This window comes from Mauremys mutica, chromosome 1, assembly GCF_020497125.1.
Source record: "Mauremys mutica isolate MM-2020 ecotype Southern chromosome 1, ASM2049712v1, whole genome shotgun sequence".
Classification (NCBI taxonomy): Eukaryota; Metazoa; Chordata; order Testudines; family Geoemydidae; genus Mauremys; species Mauremys mutica.
The window spans coordinates 225,640,077-225,665,297 of NC_059072.1; the positions used below are offsets into that span (position 1 = coordinate 225,640,077).

General features: G+C 42.4%; 1 protein-coding gene across 4 annotated transcripts in view; it reads right to left on the bottom strand.

Moving 5' to 3' along the window:
* The window catches only part of CDKL5 (cyclin dependent kinase like 5), a 212,252-nt gene that overhangs the window by 7,446 nt on the left and 179,585 nt on the right, over window positions 1–25,221 (bottom strand). For 2 of the 4 annotated variants that reach the window (XM_045017577.1, XM_045017635.1), the window contains exons 13-18: window positions 17,616–17,714; window positions 17,271–17,376; window positions 16,460–16,583; window positions 8,902–9,004; window positions 2,122–2,247; window positions 927–1,046 (exon numbers count right to left, since the gene is read on the bottom strand). In XM_045017577.1, coding sequence (XP_044873512.1) covers window positions 927–1,046; window positions 2,122–2,247; window positions 8,902–9,004; window positions 16,460–16,583; window positions 17,271–17,376; window positions 17,616–17,714 — 678 coding nt within the window. The remainder of the gene's footprint in view (window positions 1–926; window positions 1,047–2,121; window positions 2,248–8,901; window positions 9,005–16,459; window positions 16,584–17,270; window positions 17,377–17,615; window positions 17,715–25,221) is intronic. The other 2 variants (XM_045017714.1, XM_045017797.1) reach the window with 2 other exon arrangements.

The following is a 25,221-nucleotide window of genomic DNA, read 5'->3' on the forward strand; positions in this document are numbered from 1 at the left end:
AACTAACTGCCTTGGGCACGTCTTAAACGGAACCAGCTTAACTTTAAAAAATGTCAGGACTTAGTCCCTTTTACTGTTTACTAATTCTGAATATATAATTTCAATCCACTGACTAGGACCCACTGTACAGGAATATGGCAATACATAAAGTGCTTGGTGGTTATGATCAGTATCTACTATTGCTGCCTGAACAGTTGAGATAGCTACAGTAGAAAAACTTTGTTCCATCAATTATTTTTTGAAAACATGGCAGCTGCAATGAAGTTCTCCTGTCTGGTTTTGAAGCTCTGGGGGGGGGGGGGGATGTCTACATGAGCGCTTAGTTCACAGCAAGCTGGGATGTAAGCTTACCGCACACACTAAGGATGCTGCTGCTGTGCACTAAAATTTCTGTAGCGTGCTTTGATCTGCTCCTGTTTCAAAGTGGAGTGGATCAAAGCGCACTAGAGAACTTGTAGTGCCCAGCAAGCAGCATGGTCCATACAGACACATAGTGCATGGCAGAGTAGGGGGGGTAGATTTACAGCGCAGCTTGCCTCAAAGTAAGTGGCCAAATTTTCTGTTTTTGTTTGAAAGCACCTCTAATGCAAAAACATAATCAAAGCTTTTGCAGCCTAAAAGGTGGACTATTATGGCTTCCATTCTGGATTTTTTGCCACTCCTATAGTCCTATCGGTACTGCCCCAAATCCAAGGCTTGGGGAGGGGAAAGGAGAAGGTTTGTGATGTCCTTCCAGCAGGTGATATTTACTGTATGGATTGTAATACACTGTTTTTCTCTCTGTCTCATATCCCTTACTTCTCAATTATGCAGAATGGTAGCCACAGGACCGAGAAGTAAGCGGAGGATAAGGGCAAATGCAATTTTTCTGTTCACTGTCAAGACACCACAGTGAGAGGGTGTGGGGGACGGAAAATGACACTTACATGAGTTTGGATTTCTGTCATCTTCTCAGGATGCCAATCCTTCTGCCTGCTGCTCTGGAGATTGGAAGAGTGAATGGCTTTCTGTAATGCCAAAAGATCCTGACCATCACTGCCGGGCATCTGCAACATAATAATAAACAGGGGATTTCAGTAAGTCCTTAAGAATAGGTGTAGGAATTATCCCCGACTCCTAGTTAATTATACAATGCAGGTGAAGCCCCCTACTGCAGCTGAGTTGCAATGTCCTCTCAATATTTCCCCCCATATTATTGTGGATATCATGCAGATTTATTACAACCTCAACCCTTAAAGCATTCCCATGCTGTTAGTTGCTGGAAGAGAGAGCATTTTAAAAAGCCTACAGAAAGCCCTGCAGTGCCTTAGCCTCATTTCAATAGCATTCCATATTGCAGTTAAGACCGTGGGCCAGTTCTGTAAAGCCAAATTTTGCCCTGGATGAAAACAGATCAACGCTGTTTTTAATTGGGTATATTGCTGAGTCTTGCTGCTACAAATGCAGGGGAACCCTATCCTCAAGTTCAACATATTTGTGTCTCTGTAAAACCTGACGTGAGGATGAAGAAAATGTAAAGCTTTTTAATATATAGGAGATTTACCTCATACCACAATTCCATGGAACAGACAAAAACAAAACAACCAAAATTTGCTCTCACTAAAAAAAGGTCACCAGTAACTATTAGGACAAAGAAAAATCCAGCAGCAGCACAAGCTAATAAAAATTGATCTTTCACTGAGCCTGCAGTTACAATAGTTGATTAATTCAATTTGGACATAAGAGAACAATCTGTAAACAAAATATAAATACAATTTATAAACCAAATTATTTTCAAGTTTATTTGTACTGGTCAAACAAAAGGGGAAAGTCACTCTATTTTACAGTGTAACTGATTTCAGGAGAATTTGCCTTCTTTACTCTTAGTCCCAGGCTCTTCCTCTCTTAGCAACTGGATACATTATATTTTGAGTATATCTTGGACTACTCAATTATGAATCCTTTTTATTAGATTTATTCTGATAGGACTGCTGATTGTATTTGAATTTATGGAACTGGTCCAAGATACTTAACTGGCTTAAAGAGAACGTGATCCCATGAAAATAGAATACATGCTGCTGTAGTCAGTAAAACAAGTTTACTGGAGCATTTTTCAGTGCTACTGTACTTAAAAATTAATACCATGGGTAGAGTGACTACAGGAAGCTTTTTCAAAGAAGAAGAACTATGCTTTAAATGATTCTTTGAATTAAAAAGAGGAAAGAGGGATTTCTTGATGCTTGGATTCTCCCCGTTGGTTGATTCTATCTGCAATATAAGATATAAAAACTAAATGCATAAATAGTGCTTCAATGAAGTGATCTGTCCTTGACATATTCATGCATAAATGGTACTTTTAAATATGAAAAATAACTAACAGATCCCATACTTCCTGGAAAAGTTCAAATTGACTGCTATTCTGAAGAAAAGGATGCCTATGAAAGGAATCCCAGGTATCACTAAACCGCTCTATATATGTAAAGAATGTACAAATAATAATGAATGTGTGTCTACGTTCAGGTTGCTCCTTCATTGGATCTACAGAGCCTGATCCAAATCTTATTGAAATCAATGGAAATTAATAATTTTAAGACTCTCATTAACTTCAATGGACTGTGGTTCAATCCCATAATTGTGGCGATATTTTACTAGCAGAAATATTACTAGAGAAGTTTGCATGCTCTGTGAAACGAAGTAATATTTATTTTCCACATGTACGATTAATAATTATACTATGTTTTAATTATTGTAAAATAAACAAAAGCATTAGTATTTCTAATTTGGCTGAAAAGAGTTTGGGGCCTCAGATACAGGTTTGAATAAAGCACCTTTGAAAAAGGCATTTACAGTTGCATGATTACTGGCTGACATTTTGTTTCTTAATGTATGAGAATACAAGCAGACGTCATGGCACTGGGTGCAAGTATACAAACAAACAAACAAACAATATCCACTGTCAATATCACAAATGGGATACACTTCCCTCTCAATGGAAATTTATAAATTATGTGCAGTATTATTTTGTCTATAAAGGAAAACTTGACAGTATTTTAGACTCTAACATTAATTAACAGAAAGACAGGCATATTGGTGAAATTCAAGGTTTTTAAAACAGCTCAGCTTCTAGTTTCTAGCTAAAAATTGTACAAATTAAGGACAAGAGATTCATTAGCTGGCTTAGCTCCTTTAAAATCTTATGGTCTGAAGATTCACACTATTTGTAACTCAGCAAATTTTGACGAAAACAAATGACCACCATGAAGGGTGCTCGCAATGTTCTCTAAGAAAGCCAATTACATGTTTCTTCAGAGCCACACCATGAGGTATGTGCCATAATGCTACAAGATCTGGATCCATGTGGAAAGCAGTGACAGTTGAGACTGCACACAATCCCTCATGTGGCTCAAAATGTTTGATTCTAGGTTATGAAAAGAGTCACAGAGGCTTTAATTATCCTCAGTTCCTTTCTGCTACATCAGGAAGGACTCCAAGCAAGAGGGAAAGGAGAGTGGATGGGAATGGCTCTTTAGAGGCACTACCTCTGTGAGAACTCCAGTAATAGGCAAGTAACCTTCCTTACTCCTTCAAGAATTGCCTCTGGAAACCCCTGCTCTTGGGAGAACAATCATCAGGAATAACACTCTGCAGGAGAAAGGGTCAGGATTAGGACTGGAGATCTTTGGCAAAATGAAATTTGCCAAAAGACACAGACAGTCTGGTAGTGCCCAGCAGGCAGAATGCATGCTGAAGCACTGTCAGCTCGCTGAGGCACTGCTTGCAGACTGATTTCTCAGACTACAATTTTAGATCAGTGCCTCAAATGGGGCTTCAAAGCCCTGATCCGCATTTGGCTGCAATGGGTTTGTTCTGAAGCAGACACGTGCATTTATGTACTTGCCAGGGTCCATGAGACCTAAGAATCTCAGAAACGACTTGATTTGCCATGAGACTGTATCCTTATGAGCAATGTGTATTTGAATGTCAATGAATTTTTCTTGTGATAGAAAAGCAGTTAACACTGTGTTGTTAAGAGTTTCTGCTACAGAAGCCAATCTCTGTATGGAAGTGAAAGTAGCCTTTCTAGGTTTCCCAAGACCTAGACTGTCAGAGTAGGAAGAAGATAATATGCAGAGAAGACAACATTGGGCCTTGAGAAGCTAGTCATCCAAATATGAGTAAAAAGAACATCCTGATGCTTTAGGTGGGCTGCCTCAACTGCCTGGTATTTGGTGAAAATTCAAGGAACTGTATCTAAACCGAACAGGAGCACCTCACACTGAGTACTGTCCACACATAACCTGAGATAATCTCTATGAACAGTCCTGTTAGAGATACAGAAGCAGGAATTGGAAGAGATCCTGGTCTGCTCGGCCTCAGATGATTTCCCACTGCCTTAAAACAAACAGAGTGGCACACTGGTCACTGACTCCATCAGTTCACTGTCAGAACAGATTGAGTACACAGATACAAGCGAGTCAACAATGCCAAGAGGTCAAGGCTACTGATACTGGTACTGACGTAGCCTCAGTGCTTACCTGTTGGATCCAAAGACCCAGTTGGAGTCAACAGGTCCCCAGACCAGGTTTTATGGTTCTTATCAGACTGACTCCAAATCTGTGCCACTTCTTGTTAAGAATGGAGAAGAGCAGAAGTAAGCACTCTGTATAACACTTGTAGACCCATGTACATCGACTATTTTGGTGCTCTTAGATCAAAGTGCTTGTTTCAATTTTTTTGAATGCTTTGTGTGCAGTATAATCTAATCCACACTGTATGAACTCCTGCACAGAGCTTGGTCTGGAAAAGGTGGAGTCAGTGTTTATCTGCTAGGTTTTCAAGGTCTCTATCATCAACATGAGATTGAGACACCACTTCCTTGTTGGGTTGAACCAGAATAGGGTAGAACCTGTGCAAATTTAGGAAATACCCTTCTCACTTATCACCACTTGCAGCCAGTGTGCTCATCTGTCATTAACATTTTACTACCACATAATCACACTTTTTAGATCTAGTTATTTTACCTGGGTCTGTCATGCAACAGACCAATTTTTAGCTGGGCAACAGAGCAGACAAATATTTTCAGACCCATGCAACAGCATGTACAAATAGCTTGGAAACACACATCAGCATAAATCTAACTAGCCTTCGTCAATACTAACATTCATTTATAAAAGGGGGATTAAATACTTTTAATTTTTGTCTTGAAACTACTGCTAACATATAAACTAGATAAACAGATAAAAGGAGACTTGAACCATGATCATAAGAAGTGTATGCTGCACACAGCCCCAAGAGTCACTTATGTTCTCTGAGGAATGCACTGTCAAGAGTTGTGATCTGCTGAACCAGAGTTAAATGGAGGAATTATGTGGTGCCAGCTGATATATTGCTGCCAAAATCATGGGCACTTTCCTTTCTCCCACATGACATCATGTAGAACTCTGGCCCATTTTGTGGTGATGATGATGATGACAGGCCTGTTTCTCTATTCATTACAGTGTAAACCAGGATGATTCCACCGAAGGCAATAGTGCTAAACAAGTATAAATATTGATGTGCATGAGAGAAAAATCTGACCCAGAGCCTTTGTATTTCATTAGCCCAGTTCAAAAGGTTTATTTATGCATTGCACTGCTGATTTTGCAACCAAAAGAGAGATGGAAAGAGGCTGTGGTGAAAAATACTCTGATACAAGATTACTGTAGCTGCGGCTACGAACCAGATTAATCTCCTCTCCCACAACTTTCCCAAACACAGAGTAAAATCAGTTCTGTCAGATAGACATTTGGAATCCTTCTGGGCTCTGGAAAGGATCTGAGGAGTGTTATAAGAGTGAAGATTGATTTAAAAAAGGCGAGATATCTGCTTCTGTATAGGACATGCTCTAACTCCCACTGAAATCAGCAGGAGTCTTTCAATTTCTTTTTGATGAGTTAGATCAGGCCTATCAGTAACATTGAAGCTGACAGAAGATTGATATGTTGCAAGTTGTGGCACTATTAAACGACAGTTTCTAATCCATCTGACGAAGTGGGTATTCACCCATGAAAGCTTATGCTCCAATACATCTGTTAGTCTATAAAGTGCCACAGGACTCTTTGTTGCTTTTTACAGATCCAGACTAACACGGCTACCCCTCTGATACAATATACCCACAAAATACTTGCAATTTGTTTTTATTTATAGACTTTTCTATCATGATTGTAGCTCCAGTATCTGATCATTAAAATATTCCTGTGAGGTTAGGACTCTCCCAGTTGGGTATAGTCTCCCAAACTGAGGCACAGAGAAATTAGTGACTTGCTTCGGTCAAACTGCAGGTCTCACCAGAGCTTGGAATCAAACTCAAATCCCAAATCTACTGCCTTAGCAGTGAAACCATCCTTCCTCTCAGACCAGCACAGCAGAAGATATTTCTAGATACATGATCTTTCACACCATGCATCTGATACGGGGTCGGCACTCTACAGCATGCGTACCACCTTTGGCACGCAAGCCAATTTTGCCTGGCACGCAGCTGCCAGCCGGGGTCCCGGCTGCCGGCCCTGCTCAGCGCGCGGCTGGCTGAGTGAATGGAACTCCAGGCCAGCAGAGGCTGAGCGGGGCCGGCGGCCGGGACCCCAGACCAGTGGCAGGCGCGCCCCCTGGCTCCCTCCTCACCGCGCTGGGGTTCTGCGGCTCCTGGGAGTGTGAGCCACCGGGGCATGGGGCCCTGAGCCTGCTGCGGGAGGGGCGGTGGCTCACACTCCCGGGAGCCGCAGAGCCCGAGCGCGGCGAGGGGGGGAGCCAGGGGGCATACGGGGACCACCGCCCACATCCATCCGCTGCAGGAATCCCCACTCCCCTGGCTCCCCTCTCACCACACTCAGGATCTGCAGCTCCTGGAAGTGTGAGCCACCGCCACCGCTGCCCTCCTGCAGCTCCCCCCTTCCGGCTGCCTCAGCACTCCACGTGGAGATTTGCCTCCACATGGAGCCAGCGTCTGACTGGCATGGGCCTGGTAAGGGGAGTCCCGGGGGAGCAGTCAGGGAGCAGGGAGAGGGCTGGATGGGTCGGGAGTTCTGGGGGTCCTGTCAGGGGGCGGGGAGTGGTTGGGCGGGGAGTGGGAGTCCCTGGGGGTCTGTCTGGGGGCGGGGGTGTGGATAAGTGTTGGGGCAGTCAGGGGACAGGTAGGGGATAGGGTCCTAGGGGGGCAGTTAGGGTTGGAGGGTCTCAGAAGGGGGCAGTCAGGGGACAAGGAGCAGGGAGGCTTAGGTAGGGGGTGCAGTTCTGGGGGGCAGTTAGAGGCAGAGGTCCCAGGAGCGGGCAGTCAGGGGACAAGGAGCGGAGCGGGGCGGGGGGCTGGGCAGGGCCGGTGCAAGGATGTTTTGCGTCCTAGGCAAAACTTCCACCTTGTGCCCTCCCCCGTCCCCGAGCCCCCACCCTGAGGCGCCCCTCGCAGCAGCTCCCCCCATCTGCCCTGAGGCGCCCCCCTCGCAGCAGCTCCCCATCCCCCACCCTCCGCCCTGAGGCACCCCCTCCGCCCCAGCTCACCCCTGCCCCACCTCCTCCCCAATCACGCCGTCGCTGCTTCACTTCTCCCGCCTCCCAGGCTTGCAGCGCCAATCAGCTTATGCTCCGCAAGCCTGGGAGGCGGGAGAAGTGAAGCAGCAATGGCGTGATTGGGGAGGAGGTGGGGCAGGGGTGAGGCGGGGCGGGGAGTTCCCCTGCGTGTCGCCCTCCCCCACTTGCTGCAGGCGGCCCTCCCCGTGCTCCCCTGCCCCAGCTCCCTCTGCCTAAATGCCGGCGGCAACCGGAGATCCGGCTGCCGCGGTCGCTGCAGAAGAAAATGCTGCCCCTCAAATCCTAGCGCCCTAGGTGACCGCCTAGGTCGCCTAAATGGTTGCACCGGCCCTGGGGTTGGGGGTTCTGACCGAGGCAATCAGGGTGGGAAGTGGGAGGGAGTGAATGGGGGTAGGGCTAGGGCAGGGCTCTCCTCTCTTTTTTGATTGTTGAAATATGGTAACCCTAGGCGAGGGAGGAGCCGGGGGGCGCATGGGGGCTGGCGCTCGCATACATCCACTGCAGCCTGCAGGAGCCCCTGTGGGCACACCAGGCCGCAGCCTGGGCAGGAGGGGCAGGAGGGCACAGCTGCTTCCTGCTAGCTGCGCCACCGCCTTTGCAGGGCTGCTCCCAACTCTGGCTCTCCGGTGCCTCTGGAAGACGGCTCCCTCCCTGCCGAGCTGCTGCAGTGGCCCAAGCACGGCAAAGCCAGCAAGTGGACTCGAGGAAGGGGCCACCTGGGTGGGGTGGGGAGGGCTCACGGGGGGGACTGTGCACCCTCCAGGGGAGTACAGGGGTCGGGGAGGGAGGAACCTGGTCTGGGGAGCAGCCCCTGGCCATGGCTGGCCCCTGGGGTCTATAAAGGCTTGTTAGGATTTGCCCCTCAATGAACTGATGTTGAAGGGGGGAGGGAGGGGTGCAAGTTCCTCCTAGGGTGCAAAATATCCTTGCACTGGCCCTACCCCCTGGGATGCGTGCACCCCAGGTTAAGAACCACTGCACAAAACTGATAATATCTGCATTTTTATTTAATTTTAAATGAAGCTGCTTAAACATTTTAAAAAACGTGTTTACTTTACATACAACAATAGTTTATAGACTTATAGAGAGAGAGACCTTCTAAAAATGTTGGAATGTATTACCGGCACGTGAAACCTTAAACTAGAGTGGATAAATGAAGACTCGGCACACCACTTCTGAAAGGTTGCCGACCCCTGATCTGATATTTGTATTAAATTGGTAGGGTCAGATCCTAACAGTTTACAAACACTCCAGTAACTACACATATAACAATACAGCATTGGTCTAACCCATTTTAAGGTGGCAGCTTCAAAACAATGGAAAATATACACTATTTTAGAAACTACAGGATATACTTACAGTTTGAGATTTCTTCTTTTTCTTTTTTATTGCCCTGAAAAAACCTTGTTTTTCTTTCTCCTTGAGTTGCTCCGACTGACTGTTAACATTTTCAGGACTTTTCCTAAACATGAAAAAAAATATTGTCAGAGAAAAATCTTTGGATGTTGTGTCATTATATGATATCTTTGGATTTCATGTTAAAGAATGCAGATTTTTTTAAACCAAAGACATTCAAAATATTTTATTACTTTATGGCACAAGGATTAACATAAAACTAATAGATAAAACATTCTTAATTAAATGGAAAGCTAAGGACACATTGTTAGGTTAAAATGGTTAACTAAAAACATCCAGTGAAGTACTTTAGGGAAAAGATTATCTTGTAAATTTGTCTAATTTTTCACTTGGGATTTTATATTCAGAGCAAAAACATCACACAGAAGATATTATATAAAAAAGTAATATCTGAGCAAATGTACAGACAATTTATATCAGATAAAAATCTGTTCTAATTCACCCATCACTTGTTTGAGGGTCAGAAGAGCTGTAATGATCATGAGGCTGAAACAAAAGATTGTCTACAAAAATTCTTGAGCTTTGCTGGCGGCTCCAAATTTATCATCGCGGAAGCTGTGGAGATCTATAGTTGTTCACTTCTACTTAACAACTCCTCTCAAACCTTTCATATGGATGGGTCTCTCTCTGGATCATGGGACAGGGCTGGCAAAGTGAAGACAGCCACAGAAAACTGGAGTTATTGCAAAGACTAAAATTTAAATTTCAGGCTGCCAAAAACTCTGTGATCCAGAGCTGATCAGCAACTGATTACTTTAAATGTAAGGAAAACAACTACAAATGTTATGTATCATATGGATGAAAAGGCTAGGACATATCCCATACTCAAAGTATGGTCATTATATCAGAAGTTAAGCTCAATTTCTCAATGTTATATATTTACTATATAAAAGCAAAGTCAGATGGGAATCCAAATACGAACATATGAGATGTCTAAAGGCTGTCACAAATTGCATTTGCTGAATAACATTTTTTTTTTGAGGAGGTGGGATGGGTTTGAGAGGTGTAGGAAGAAAGGAGATGTGGATATTTGCATAATTTATGGTTCTGGAACATACATCTACGCTAAAAAACCCTCTAGAACGCTCCTTCTAGATTTCAGCAATATGCTTTTCATTAGAAAATTACAAAGCTATAAATTAGCTTCCATGAAAAGTCATTAGTATAGTATTTAATGACTAGATTCTTATACAAATTTAAAAAACATCAAATTACTAGGGATTCCCAATTCCATCCAGACTTTTGCATTTGGTAATACAGCAAAACTGCAGAAAGGCTGTCTTCTAACTATTCACCCATTTAATGCAGCATTGAGGAAATCCAAGAGTAAACTGCTGACAGCTTTACGGATGCCTTCCATCACAGAAGTGACGTAACACGGACAACATACACACAAAGTTATTGACATAAAAGTATGTGGTTTGAGAAAGTTCCATCTTCCCTAACTTGTAGGCCAAATCCTAAAAGTACAGAGTCCAAGCCACCGGGCTGTGCACTGAGCAAGTGGTGCTGAGGAATCCTCAGCCTCACCCTGTAGTATCTAATGTGCACCTACTACTATTAGAAAGCTGGGGTGGGAGAAAACAGGACAGTTTGCTGCCTAACTCCCATGTTTTGAGGAATGGCAAACAACAAAACTGACCCAGTGTAAATTGCAAACCCAGTGACCAGGTCTATACTGCTCCACTGGCCCATATACAAACCCTTCTGTCTTGCCACAGAGGTTGACCCTATAACACATTGGGTAATGCAGAATTTCCTGGCATGGCTTTTCTGCCTCCAAGTCCCATGTAAAGAAGAGTCACTGTCTATTTAAGATGATTGCATCTTCAAAATCAAAACCAAACACTTTTTGCACCATTTTTTTCAGGGTAGTTAAATATTCGAATGCTCTATGTTCTGGCTCCCGTCCTTAATTCACTGCATCCAGGTCAGAAAATGTCTGCCTGTAGCGGCAGAGAAGACTGAAGGGAGGTGGAGCTCTATTCTTCACTTCCCTCTCCTCCATAAAGAGGAGGAATGTCATGTACAGATAGGCTGGTAGGTATCCACCCTCTTACTCCCCAATCTGTTTGCTCAAGGGGCCAATGGAGGAGTGTCTTTGCACTGATTAGATTGGTGCTCAACTCCTCAAACTCTTATTGCATATGCTGTGGTCTGACAAGCTTTGGCCTTGAACGATGGTCGATATAAAAAACACATGCTCGTTATATGATGAGAGTGAAATAAGAAGGTACAATGAGATTGTTTTGAGACTGTCTGCTCTAATGCTAAGACTTTGCACTGATTAAAAAAATTGAACATTTTGATTGATGACATGAACACCAGGACATTTCAAGGATCCAAAATAAGTTATGGAGACACTAGTCAATAAAAGAAAAAACAGGATTAGCCTGGTAAAAGTGGGATGTATAGTCACTCAGTGTTACCAACTCTTCCAAGTTTATGACAAGTCTTGTGATATTTGGTGTTTTTTCTTAAAACCCCAGCTCCTGGAGGTAAGCAGTTACATGAGAATGATAGCTTTTATTTCTTTAAAAAAAGTAATTTTCTAGCCCTTATGGTTGCAGAGAAAAACCTGATAATGTGACCTGAGTGCATCCTAACAGCTCAGAAACAAGGCGGCAAATAAAAACAACCCAATTTAAAAAATAAAAGCAATAAACATCAATTTTATGCTTGTCTCATGATTTTTGAATGCTTAGGTTTGGCAATACTGGTCAACTTGTGTGTTTTGGCTTCACAGAAGAGATGAATGTGGGTACAAAAATTTAAAATTAAGTAAAGAGCAGAGTCAGACTCTACTGCTCAGATGTAAGGGCACGTGTCATGTACAGGTGCACTGAGCTGGAGCGGAGGTGGTGCAGCAAGCATGTATGTATCAACAGGCCAGCATCCAGCTTTCACAGTAGGCGGGGGTGCTCAGTAGTAGTTCACAGCTCCAGAGGCATTGCAGAGTGCATACTGACGGTACGTCTCCAAGCAGATGGTACTTCTACACTGCATTTTAGAACCCACACCAGCGAGTCTCAGAGTCCGGGTCTACAGATTAGAGTTCACAGGGCTTGTGCTATGGTGTTAACAGCAATTTTGACATTGTGGCTTGGGCTGGAGTTTGGGCTCTGAAACCCCGTCCCCGTCCTCCTGGACTTCAAACCTTGAGCTCCTGCCCAAACCTCTACACAGCTGTTCCTAGTGCTGTAGCATCAGCCCCATGAGCCTGAGCTTGCAGACCTGAGCTCTGAGACTCACTGCCATGGGTTTCACAGCATGGCGTAGACCAGAGGTGGGCAAACTACAGCCCGTGGGACCATCCTGCCCAGCCCCTGAGCTCTCGGCCCAGGATGCTAGTTCCTGGCCCCTCCCCTGCTGTTCCTACTCCCCGGCAGCCTCAGTTCACTGTGCTGCGAGCTCCTGGGGCAGCGCAGCTGCAGAGCCGTGGCCTGACCCGGTGCTCTGTGCTGTGCAGTGGCATGGCTGGCTCCAGCCAGGCGGCACGGCTGCCTGTCCTGGTGCTCTGGGCAGCGCAGTAAGGGGGCAGGGAGAGTTGGATAGAGGGCAGGGGAGTTCAAGGGGTTGGATACAGGGCAGGGGAGTTCAAGGGGTTGGTCGGGGCGGGGGTGTGGATAGGGGTCGGGGAGGTCAGAGGAAGGGGAACAGGGCGTTAATGGGGGCAGTCAGGAAGGAGGGGGGTTGGATGGGGTGGCAGGGGTTCTGGGGGCGGTTGGGGACAGGGAAGGTTGGATGGGGCAGAGGTTCCAGGGGGGCAGTCAGGAATGAGGAGGAGGAGGAGGAGGAGTTGGATGGGGCAGCAGAGGGCAGCGGGTCCAGAGGCGGTCAGGGGACAGGGTAGGGTGGATGGGGCAGGAGTCGGGGGGGGAATCAGGGAGAGAGAAGCAGGGCGGGTGGAATAGGGGGCAGGGGCTGGGACATGCCTGGCTGTTTGGGGAGGCACAGCCGCCCCTAACCAGCCCTCCACACAATTTCGGAAACCCGATGTGGCCCTCAGGCCAAAAAGTTTGCCTGCCCCTGGTGTAGACATACATACTGTCTCTCACATGTCTGAGAGAGTTAGATTTTGTCCTAATCAAAGAGATTTTTAAAATCTTTATGAAGGTTTCTTTGAAAAGTGCTTACCACACGTGGCCAGTAGTTAAATTCTCAAAGTTAAATACTGACTTAAGTTAACTTTAAAAAAAAAAGTCATTGAGTTACTGTAAATGAAGGCAAGACATCATCTGAAACTAGCCAACTATTTTAAATACCAGTTCTCCTAAGAGCAGGATTTTTAAAAACTTTTTTAAATTAATGCCCTTGTCCCCCAAGATCTAAGGCAAAGATTTTGCATATAGGGGTAAAAACCAACAAAAAAAAGACCCACAGCAAATGTTTATTGCCAAGTTATAATCATTTGAAAAAAGGGGCTTCCTAGTAGAAAAACAGACACACAATGGTACCACCAGGTGTCACTACAAGAAATACATGAAATGCAACAAGACGACGATAGTGCTTGGCCTCAATAAGTAAATCATTTATTATGAAAACAGAAACTGCATCACTTTGTGCAATTAACTGTTAAACTTTTAAAAGTGGCTGGACCAGAATTCCCCAAACTGGTATCGTGTATGTGTCACTAGCTTTATTTCCAAGACAGAATCACAGTGCCTACGGGATTTTGGAAAGCTATTGTAAATAAGATAAAGGGTCCTTTCCTCTCTCCTCAGGTGCACTGCTGGCTTCCCCTTTCCCATTATAATGGGCAGTGTAACAGGGCATGACAACATTCCAAAAGATTAGAATTCAAAGATCAGTATTTACCCGAATTTAAATACGTTAATTGTGCACTATGGATTGATAATACACAAGGAAAAGATTGGCAAACAAAACCATGAATGACTGAGAAAGATGAAGGCATGAAGTATGGACAATTAGGATGAGAAGTGAGGACTGCATGCACAAGTATGAGGGCTCAGACACCGGGGAGTAGATGAAAAGAAAAAAGACAAATACAGTAGGTGAAAATGGGGCTTACTTGATGCATATGAAAGAGATTTATGCAGGAAATATGAAAGGGAAATAAATTTTATATACACACATATATTCACACACACACACATATACACACACACACACAAAAAATCAGGAGATATGAAAAAGATAAAGCTATGCAGAGTTGATAAAGAGCCAGATCTTCAGCTCAAGTAAATGAGTGTAGCTCCACTGAAATTACAAATCTGCAGCTCCTTGCAATATTCTAATCAAATTCCAGAAGCGTAAAGGAACTCTGGTCTTAAAAACTTAAACTATAAGTCTAAGGCACTCTGCAGATGTCAAGTTGGTAAAACTTCAGCCCACAGCTATGAATTCCTTGAAGTGACAGTAAGAAAAGAATGTATTCATTTTTGCAGAAAGGTAGCATGCAATGAAGAGGATGTGACCAGCCATCTGTCACATGGGCACTGAAAAACATTTACACCTACATAAGGGAGCTCACTAACTCAAGTTCCCCACAAGCCCCCAAATGTCTAATATGTGGCCATTTCAGAGACTTCCAACATACTGCTGCATAATTCAACACAACTTATAGCCTGTAGTGAAGAGAGCTGTAGTAGCAGCAGGGATAATTCAGGTCAAGACTGGAGTACATTGGTAGAGCTATGCAGGTAATCTCACAGCGCAGGCAGGTAATATACATCTGGCTCAAGGCCAGGCTATTACTGTCATCTGCATTAGTTCCATGAGAATTAAGTGAAAGAGCAAAATATCTACTCTCGTAAATAGAGAAGGAAATGGAAAAACCCAAGAATTTAGAGGAATATAAAGTGAGTGTGGTAAACAGAAAAGTTCCCGATAGGATGAAAAATATGTTTTTGTTTAGCTCGGGCTGCCTAAATGCAGAGATAATTTAAGTCATTTAAGAGTAAATCCTAATGACAATAGACAAGTTCAGCAGGATAATGTCTTTAATTTTAAAGATGCAGGACAGCGAAGCTACGGTGTACAAATGCATACATGGACAAGGGAACATCTGTGTCAGTTCAGCCTAAAACAGTTACAAAATCTTTGACATGAGAAAGAGGTAACAAAGAGCAATAAGATGAGTGAGAAGCAATATCTTAGAGTAGTAGGAAGTTCAGATGGATTACACATTCATTCATAACCTGAGATGAGTTTTCACATATCAATTATGTATGCCATTAGAACATTAAATATGTAGTTAATCATAAAATGATGCAATCAGAGTCATGTTCTATTAAAATAGAGTTAACATTTTTACATGCAATTACAGAATTTCCCCCACAAAAAGATATAAAGTACAGAAACACAGACTCTACATTAGTGAAGAATGTGATTAAGTTGCACTTACAGCAGAGAACAATTTTGAAATATCGTTAAACCATTGCTAGGATTTCTCATACAGAACCACATGTGCCAGTCCTTTGGAGTTCATCCATTATATAACACTACATTTCCCTTGGTAGCCACTGTATAGTTAATACAATTAAAGATCTTACTAAAATCTTGCAAAAGATGTAATGTAGTTTGAAGGACAGTTAGTTCACTAGTGAGAACCAACACCATGTTTAATCATGTAAAGATGAGTCACGATCCTTTCTAAGAGTAATACTTATTTTTATTTGATGTAAATTATTGTATTTGTACAAAGCGGTAGAATGACAAGATTTTAAGAGCTAAATAATTGTCAATGACCAAATTATGTTTTCTTCTTTATTTCAGGGCTGTCAAATTACTGGTGCAATTACAGATAATTAATTCCTCTGTTATATGATGGAGTTAGATTATGTTTATTAGTAGGAATGAAGAAAACTAGCACATAAAATACTTAAGGGTAACTGAGTATACAGCTTTCCTCTAAAAGTTTCTCAAATCTTTTAAAAATAATATACAGAGCTAACACAGAAGGTTTGTCCTGTCTTCCCAATAGAATCCATTTCTTTCTGCAGTGTTAACTATTGTAGTTCTGTGGTGTATGAGCAAAAGGAGAGAAGCAATCACCACATGTAGAACAATAACTATATTCTTCGTAAATACAGTCCTAACTGATATATGAAGACATGCATTTGGACATTTTTTCCCATTGGTCTGCCACTTGCTGATCCTGGAATCCACAAATGGAACAAATGCCCTTGTATACCACACTCCCTCTTATCTTTAATCACAGATGACATATGTTGGGTAATGGAAGAAAAATCAGAGAAAAATATATAAATGTTAATATATTTGTGTATTTTTTTAAAATGTGTTTGCTGGAATAACTTCATGAGATCCTTCTTGAGGAACCAGAAGGGGCAGAAATCATACAGTGTTATTTCAGCGTAGGCAAAGGGAACATATAAGGATGTTTGCATGCCACACACAACTATAGGCAGCGAGGTGATCATGTTAATGACTTCTTTTAAGAAAAATCTAACTGAGGCCGCTCTTTAGTGGTCTCTCTTTCCATATTACCCTGTGTATGTCTGTGTAAACAACAACTCACCATGGATCAAAGGTAGTTTGTCTTTTTGAGTGGTTTGTCACGGTGCTGCTGTCTGCTGGTAGTGCACTGACTCTGTTTGACACACTGTTTTCAAGGAATGTGCCCTCTGGACGTGGAGATGGCACTGCAAGAAATACCAATAATCAGAACCCATCAGAACAGCTCGTTGGCTCCAATGACCTTTAAATAGGTCTCTAGATGACTACTGGAGACCTACGTATATAAATGCGCTTCATTTAAAGAATGGATTTTGTCCTTTAGTAAATCAAACAACAGATTTGAATCTAGGTCTCTAGAGATGAAAGGCTAGTATACCAATGCAATGTACCATAATTAACATTTTGTATTTAGAACACTCCTATCAGTTAAAATGGACACGATAGCATGTGCATGGTACAGACTGGGAAAGAAAGTTTTCTGAACACAAAGACAGTTCATTAAATATGTCCTTGTGTGTTGTATGTTGCTAAATGTGATCAGATACCTTGGTGATTAAAACGGTATATAAACCCTGATAAACTCCTTAATTTCACTGAGTTTATTTTCTCCCCAATACCCATGTAAGCAAATTGTCTTGTGCTCTGCAAAGTATTATACTATGTATGCCTTGTGAATCAAATACTTCGTAGATATGCACTGTAGTAATAGAGATAAACCAGAAGGACTCTATAGACTTAGTACTAGCTTGGTGTATTTTTTTCCAGTCACTTTTTTACTTGTTCTTGCATAGCTCAGAATATCCTTCTTAGTGCTATGATTCTACTGTATGTTAAAACATTGGTTAATTGTGTAGGGCACATTGTAAAACTACCTCTGTAAAAGCTGCCAACTCTTCTGGGAATAGGGTCATTATACAGAAGTCTATTTTCTTTACTAGAGGCTCCATCCTCTGGGTGTGGATCATGATACGTTCCACCCTAAGCCAAAGAAAAAACATCTATTAAAAACAAAGGATGACACTTGTACTGTTCTTCCAGAAGATGTCACAGCATAAAATTCAGCCACAGTTTACCTTTTGTTTTATGAACCGTTGCTATAATGAAACCCAACACTATGCAATCAATAACGATTGGATTTTGTTTATAAAAAGAAAGCTGGCATTAAAAAAATATTTGCCCCAAAGGCATGATATTTTGGATTTGAAAGTGACTCAGACCTCAGACTTTTGCCGTGAATGAAATGAAGTTGTAACGTCTCTGGAAGAATCTTTAACTGCAGATCTTGTTAGATTCATCTCTGGTGGGATCTGGTCACTCTGACGATAGCAAATTTAAAAAAGCAAATAGGAAAACCATGTGATTTATGATATGTGCAATATTATATAACATTAGCACTTATTATGTATATTATGGTAGAGGCCCCATTGTGCTAGGCACTGTACATAACAAGGAACAGTTCCTGCCCCAAAGAGCTTACAATCTAAATAAAGATGAGAAAAAGTGGAAGAAAGTATTGTTATTTCTGTTCTATGGATAGGGAAATGAGATAAAGAGATCCTGATTCAGGAAAGCATTTTAAAGTCCAGGTCTATTTAGGAAAGTCCTTATGCATGTACTTTGACTTCACTGGGATGTAACCATATGACTAAAGTTAATCAGGTGCCTGCAGGGCTTTCTAGAATAGGGGCCAGGGATTTTAAGTGACTTGCTCATGATCACACAAGAAATCTGTGATGGAGTCAGGAACTGAACCCTGATTTCTCAGGTCCCAGTCCAGTGCTTTAATTAACCACAAAACCACCAAAAGGTATTTCTGACTAGGGCTAGGCCAGTTTCTACAGTTAGTTTTGAATTCACTGATCATTGTGGATTCTAGAGATCAACTAAAACATCACTGCATTCTGCTTAGAAGAGGCATTGTGCAGAGTCCTGCACACCAGGTTAAAGTCTTAAATTGTCCAAAGCAGGTGAAAAGTAACAACATTTTTGCTCAATCTGTCGTATAAAACTTTTTATAAAATAAGCACACAAAATTGCAAACCCAGATTGGTACACACTAGATGTGTTTAATGGGAAGAAATACTGGAAGGAATTTTCAAGACTTTTGGAGTGATTACAAATATGGAGAGGAATACAGGCAATCACCGAACAGGCGTTTTGGTTGGTTAATTTTGACAGAGCAAGGCTACCACCCCACTCCGTACATTGCTTTTCTTGAGGCTATGGGACAACTTGCTGGGAGGAAGGAGTGAGCAGATGACAAGTGGTGTTGCATGTCAATCAGCCTCACAGTAATGGCAGTCAGTCACCAGGAATGGATTAAGGCAGAGGCACTAGAGGCTCATGCCTAGGGTGCCAGGTTCTGGAGTTGTGTGATTACACCAGAATCTTAGCTTTCATTGAAAAAAAAAGTCTCTGGCTGTTATGCTTGTGAAGAAAATTTGATAACGTGACCTAAGTGTAACCAATGGAACAATGTTTGCCTAACAGCCTGAAATAATAGCTCTTGGACAAGTGAGCTAACGAATGTATCTCAATGGAGGCATTAACTCTAAGACTTGCTGCTGTGGGGTGTGAGGAACTGTCAAGACAACTTCAGTAGAGGAATGTATGTGTATCAGGAGAGAAAAGTGCAGAGGGCTCTGCTCATTCACCCAAATACCTCAGCAGCCAAGCTGTAAGTACTGGTGGGGGTGGAAGTGGGGGAGGCATCCTGCTGCCACCCCTGCCTCTCCACAGGAGAAGAGGGGCCTCCTGTTGCCATTCCTGGTTGGGGGAGAAGGAAGCTCTGTGCTGCTGCCCCAGTTTCTCCAAGCACAGGAAGAGCCACAGTCTTGGAGTGGGGCCACAGGGACAGAGCCACAGGGGAACCCTGTGTCATGATGTGCCTATGGCCTCCAATTGCCAGAATCTGCTTGGACCCAGAAATTTACCACCAATTAAGTCCTGATTTGGAAAGATGTTCTAGCCAGACCCTGTGAGAAGAGATAACCAGATGACACCCCCATCACCAGTGGGTTGGTTAGATCCTTAGCAATATTTAGGATGTGAATTTAAGGTCCCTGCTACTGACCCCCCCCAGGTTATTAATTTCCTTCCTCACCTCATTTTCCTCTTGCTTATTTGCTTTTATCCTGCCATCTAGCTAATAAAATCTGGTTTAGTCAGTCCAGATAAGTATATCCTGCAATGCTGCTGTTACCAGAAAGGCAAGCTAAAAAACATGCCTTAAACTACAGCGCAATTCTGCTAAAAGTTTGCAAGGCGCTAAAATGCCTGATAAAGTTGCTTGTTGTTTGATGTACCTGTGATTTTTCAGCAGTTAAACTGCAGGTGAGAGAGACAGAAGATGTCATTTATCTTTCCTATTCTTTTGCTCTCTCGTGTTCATCTTTTAAAACAAAAACACAAAATAAAAACAAATACCCACCCAAAAAGTGGACTTAAACAACAACCCAAAAACTACTATCTAAAACCTGACTTTTTTCTTCCCACCAAAGGACTTAGTGACATCTAAAAGACAGTCAAGCAAGGAATTTTCCCTTTAAACAGACCTTGTACAGCTAACAGGAAGAGGGAAGGAAATTGCTAAAAGGAAATTCAGAAAACAGAGAGAAAGAGAGAAGGTGGGGGAAGAGAAAAAATGAAAATTTGATAAAGTATACAAAACAAATTTGTGCTCAACTCAGCTTTTGAGCAAAGAGCTTTGGGGAGCAGTTATTTTAATACAGAGCACAGGCTTTCCTTTAACAAAAATACAGTTGACCTGACCACGCCACTCCATCTAATCCCCCCTCCTGACATTTTGGAAAAAAATTACTTTATACAATCAAAACTGTATGAATTCTAACTAGTTTTGTCAACCCTCTGAAAACAAATAATAGTTTAAGAGAGTTGAGAATTTACAAACTTCCTGACATTCACTATCTTTTTTCCTTATGACAATTTTCTGACCATAACAGTTTACAAATCCATTTTAACTTTATCGTAGTATTGTACCTTAATATAGGGGGAAGAGCAGGAGAGAACATAAAAGGTATTTAACTCTTAGTTTGGATCAATATGTTCAAACCTAGGCTCCTAAATCCATATTTAAGCATGCAAGTAAAAATTGCCAGGCTTTTCAAAAGGTAATGGGCACCATTAAGTTCTATTAGCATCAGGGAGATTTATGATTGCTCAGCAACTCAGAAAAACGAAGCCACTTTATTCCTTTACACCTTTACTTTGCCTAAATATGGATTTAGAAACCTTACTTGAGATATTCAGGGTTGAAAATGTTAGCCTTCAGAGACAAACGCATACAAAATGAATTAGAAACTGCTAAGTCAGACAGACATTCCTAACCAAGCCAAAATGAATCAATGCAATAGAGATGGAAGGTACATTTTTTCTAACTAAAATATGCATTTGTCAACTAGTTGTCAAAAGACAAAAATGATTTGATAATTACACTCAATGTCTTCACACCATGTGAAATACCATTAAAATTACTTATTGAATTAACGTTCACTACAATAAGACTCACTGTAAAAAGATACTATTAAATCACAGAATAAAAATATAAGCTAGCATCAGGAAGTACCCTGTCACTGAATGGTGGAAACTACTGCTCTGTTTCAGTAACCATTATACTGACTGCGTGATCATGAATATAACCAGCTTAACTGAATTGCAAGCTGGAAAATGAGCACACACGGGAGAAATAAAACCTAGTTTTGCAAAGTATCTACTGCAGCACCATTTTAAATGTTACTTTTCTTTTTAAATAGTTCACAGTTGTCATCCCTGACGACAAGAAGGGCTTCTCCTACTGCAATCATGTCTGAGATGATGTGGCAAGTATACAAAAAAACTTGTATTAATATTATTTCTAGAAAGAGGGTTGTATTACTTTAAGAATTAGTGCATTGGCAAATATTATTTCTCTCTCAGAGAGATCCAACACACCCAGGAACAGAGAAACATTCAATTTATAGACCATTAGGAATGCCTAATTGATGGCTCCTTGCTTATCAAGCAAAGAGTGAAAGATACAGGAAGAGGTAGTATGGCTGGGAAGCATCATGGCATGTTGGGACAAGCATCAGGTGGTTCCATGCTTGGCCAATGTCTTGCTGGGTGGCAGTAGGGAATTCATGTCACCTTTATGTTTCACTTTCCACCTCTGTAAACTGGGAATCCTACATCTTACTTATGTACCGGCCTGAAAAGTGGGCTGCGAGGACTAATAAGTCAATGTTTGTGAAGTGCTCAGAACATGTGAAATGGTCAATCAATTCCAACTACTATTATTAGATACTGTGTAATGGGGAAATCAAGCACAGCTTGGAATAACCATGCAACCAAAAACATCTCAAATAGCTGGATATGCACGATTACATGGTACGGAATTTTAAAAATAGCTCTAGCCCAGATATCAATTAAACTTTACACTGTCCCCATAGCTGATAGTTCAGCAGATGGCTAAGGACGGCAGTGATTAAACAGGAATGAAAGGGCACTTTCATTAGATATTGGAATTCACACAGATGCATGAAAAAGTTTGTCTAATCTCATGCCATCCTTGAATATATTCCTAAACCTTTCTATTACAAGTATTTCATAGATTCACATATTTTAAACTCAGAAGGGAACACCATGATCTTCTAGTTTGATCTTCTGCATAACACAAGCCAAAGAACCTCCCCCAACAATTTATGCATCAAGCCCATAACTTTTGTCTGAGTTCCAGCATAGCTTTTAGAAAGATATCCAGTCTTGATGTAAAGACTTCAAGTGATGGAGAATCCACCATATCCTTAGGTTATTTGTTCCAATGGTTAGTTACCCTCACTATTTAAAAAGTTTGCACCTGATTTCTAGTCTGAATTTGTCTAGCTTCAGCTCCTAACAACTAGATCTCATTAGGCTTTTTCTATTGGCCTGGAGATCTCTTCCCCATGTAGGTTCTTGTAGACCATGCTCAAGTCACCTCTTAACCTTCTCTTGGATAAACTAAATAGATTGAGCTTGTTTAGTGTCTCACTATAAGGCATATTTTCTAGACCTTGAATCATTCTTGTAGCTCTTCTTGGAACCCTTTCAAATTTGTCAACAAATTGCACACCATTTTTTAATTCCCCTAGAATTCACCCTGCTGCTTATATTTGCAGGTACTTATGTGAAATAGTCATTGTATGTAAGTACTTCTCTTTGTACCATATTTCTGTCCAACTTTGCAAAAATCCCCAAGAACAGTATTAAGTTTAAAAAAAAAGATTTTGGGGCAGATTTTGTACTGATTTACAACTCTATGTGTACTTTCAATGAAGTCAATAGAACTGTATAAAGAATCAAATCAGCACAGAAGCTGGCCCATTCTTTGGAGAAGATCCATAATACACATATTAAGGCTAGACTACAGTCTCCACAGAGAGATACCATAACTGTGAAGTGCATAACCAAAATAACCTCAGTTCACACTGACCAGAAAGGGGCAGTGTAAAAGCAGAGTGAGAGGACATGGTTCTGCATGGACTATGTAAATTATCAAGCTTGACAGGTAGGTTTGTGACACATACAGGGATCACCATTGAGAGTTAGCATTTATTAACAATTCCTACACTATGGTCTCTCACATCCCCCAGTTATTTATTACATTAGGCATATATCGACACTGCAATTGTGAAGTCTGAAAGGCTGCACAGGTGATGGCCACTCAAGTATGTACCCAGGGTCTTTGGCAGGCAGGGCTATTTTGTGGAGCCAGCTGTGCCTTCACTGCTACTGTTACTCAAGCTAGTTAGATCAAAACTAGCTCGGGTAGGTCTACACGGGCTGCAATCACACCTCACAACTGCAGTGCAGATATACCCTTAGCGTAGAGAAATACTGCCGTATCTCGGATACCGTACTGTCCCAACTGCTAGCAAAACCATGACCACTGTATCAAACTCATGCTACAGGTTAAGTGACAGAAAATCCCAATTCAGAAATGTTTAAGATTACTATTTACAGCAAGGCATGCTACAAAATCCAAATATAGAAAGTTAATTAAGAAAAATAATCTAGCAACAATTACATCAGTTAGCATAAACACTGGTTCAGTGACCACTTATCAAATCACATTATTTTACACAACTTGACTGTTCTCACATTTTCAGTATTTTGCTAGAAGTGACTGTATGCTTCATTGTGGCCCACATTTTTAAAAGTGCCCTCTTAGGCCTGATCTACACTACGAGTTTATGTCGAATTTAGCAGCGTTAAATTGAATTAACCCTGCACCCGTCCACACAACGAAGCCATTTACTTCGATATAAAGGACCCTTAAAATCGATTTCTGTACTCCTCCCCGACGAGGGGAGTAGCGCTGAAATCAACATTGCCATTTCGAATTAGGGTTAGTGTGGCCGCAATTCGACGGTATTGGCCTCTGGGAGCTATCCCACAGTGCACCATTGTGACCACTGTGGACAGCAATCTGAACTTGGATTCACTGGCCAGGTAGACAGGAAAAGCCCCGCAAACTTTTGAATTTTATTTCCTGTTTGCCCAGCGTGGAGCGCTGATCAGCACAGGTGACCATGCAGTCCCAGAATCAAAAAAGAGCTCCAGCATGGACTATACGGGCAATACTGAATCTGATCTCTGTATGGGGAGATGAATCTGTTCTACCAGAACTCCGTTCCAAAAGACAAAATGCCAAAACATTTGAAAAAAATCTCCAAGGCCATGATGGACAGAGGCCACAACAGGGGCTCAACACAGTGCTGCGTGAAACTTAAAGAGCTGAGACAAGCGTACCAGAAAGCCAAAGAATCAAATGGATGCTCACGGAGGGAGGGGCGACTGACAACTGTAGCTATCCCACAGTTCCCGCACTCTCCAAAACCCATTTGAATTCTGGGCTGAGCTCCCAAAGCCTGAAGGGTCAAAAACATTGTCGCAGGTGGTTCAGGATACATGTCATCAGCCCCCCATCCCTCCGTCTGTGAAAGCAAAGGGAAAAAAATCATCTCTCGCCTTTTTTCAATGTCACTGTATGTCTACTGGATGCTGCTGGCAGATGCGGTGTTGCAGTGCTACACGGCAGCATCCCCTTGCCTTGCGGACGGCAGACGGTACAGTATGACTGGTATCTGTCATCGTCATCCCGTGGGTGCTCCTGGCTGGCCTGTAAGTTCAGTCGAGGGCACCTGGGCAAAAATGGGAATGACTCCAGGTCATTCTCTTCTTTAAGTTTTGTCTAATGGAGATTCAGTCCTGCCTGGAATATCATGGCAGCTGGAGGCTTCTGCCTCAAGCTGCCCTCCCAGTCAGCAGCACTGCGCAGTCGCGCCTACCCCTTGCTACCAGGGCGCACAATCAGATACTTAGACCTCTACATTTTGCTGCAAATAAAAAAATTAAGATGCCGTTTAGAACTGTCCCCCAACATACATATCCTGGGACATTTTGTATTTTACCAGTGACAACCAAAGGCCCACACACAAATGGAGATTCAGTCCTGCCTGTGCTTCTATCCTAGTGCTTATCACAGATTCCTATTTTCAGCTATAGGCTGAGCAAGTGCAGAATGGTGGTTCACTGTACTTCGCTGTAAGCCAACCACCCTCCCCTCGCCCCTTGAGCTCTGCTTGCAGAGGCAATAAAGTCAGTGGTGTTTCTTATTCATGCATTCTTTATTACTTCATCACACAAACGGGGGGATAACTGCCACGGTAGCCCAGGAGAGGTGAGGGAGGAGGGAACCAACGGGTGTTGTTGTTGCAGGGGCACCCCCTAGAATGGCATGCAGCTCATCATTTCTACAGGATGTCTGGGGCTCTGACCCGGAGC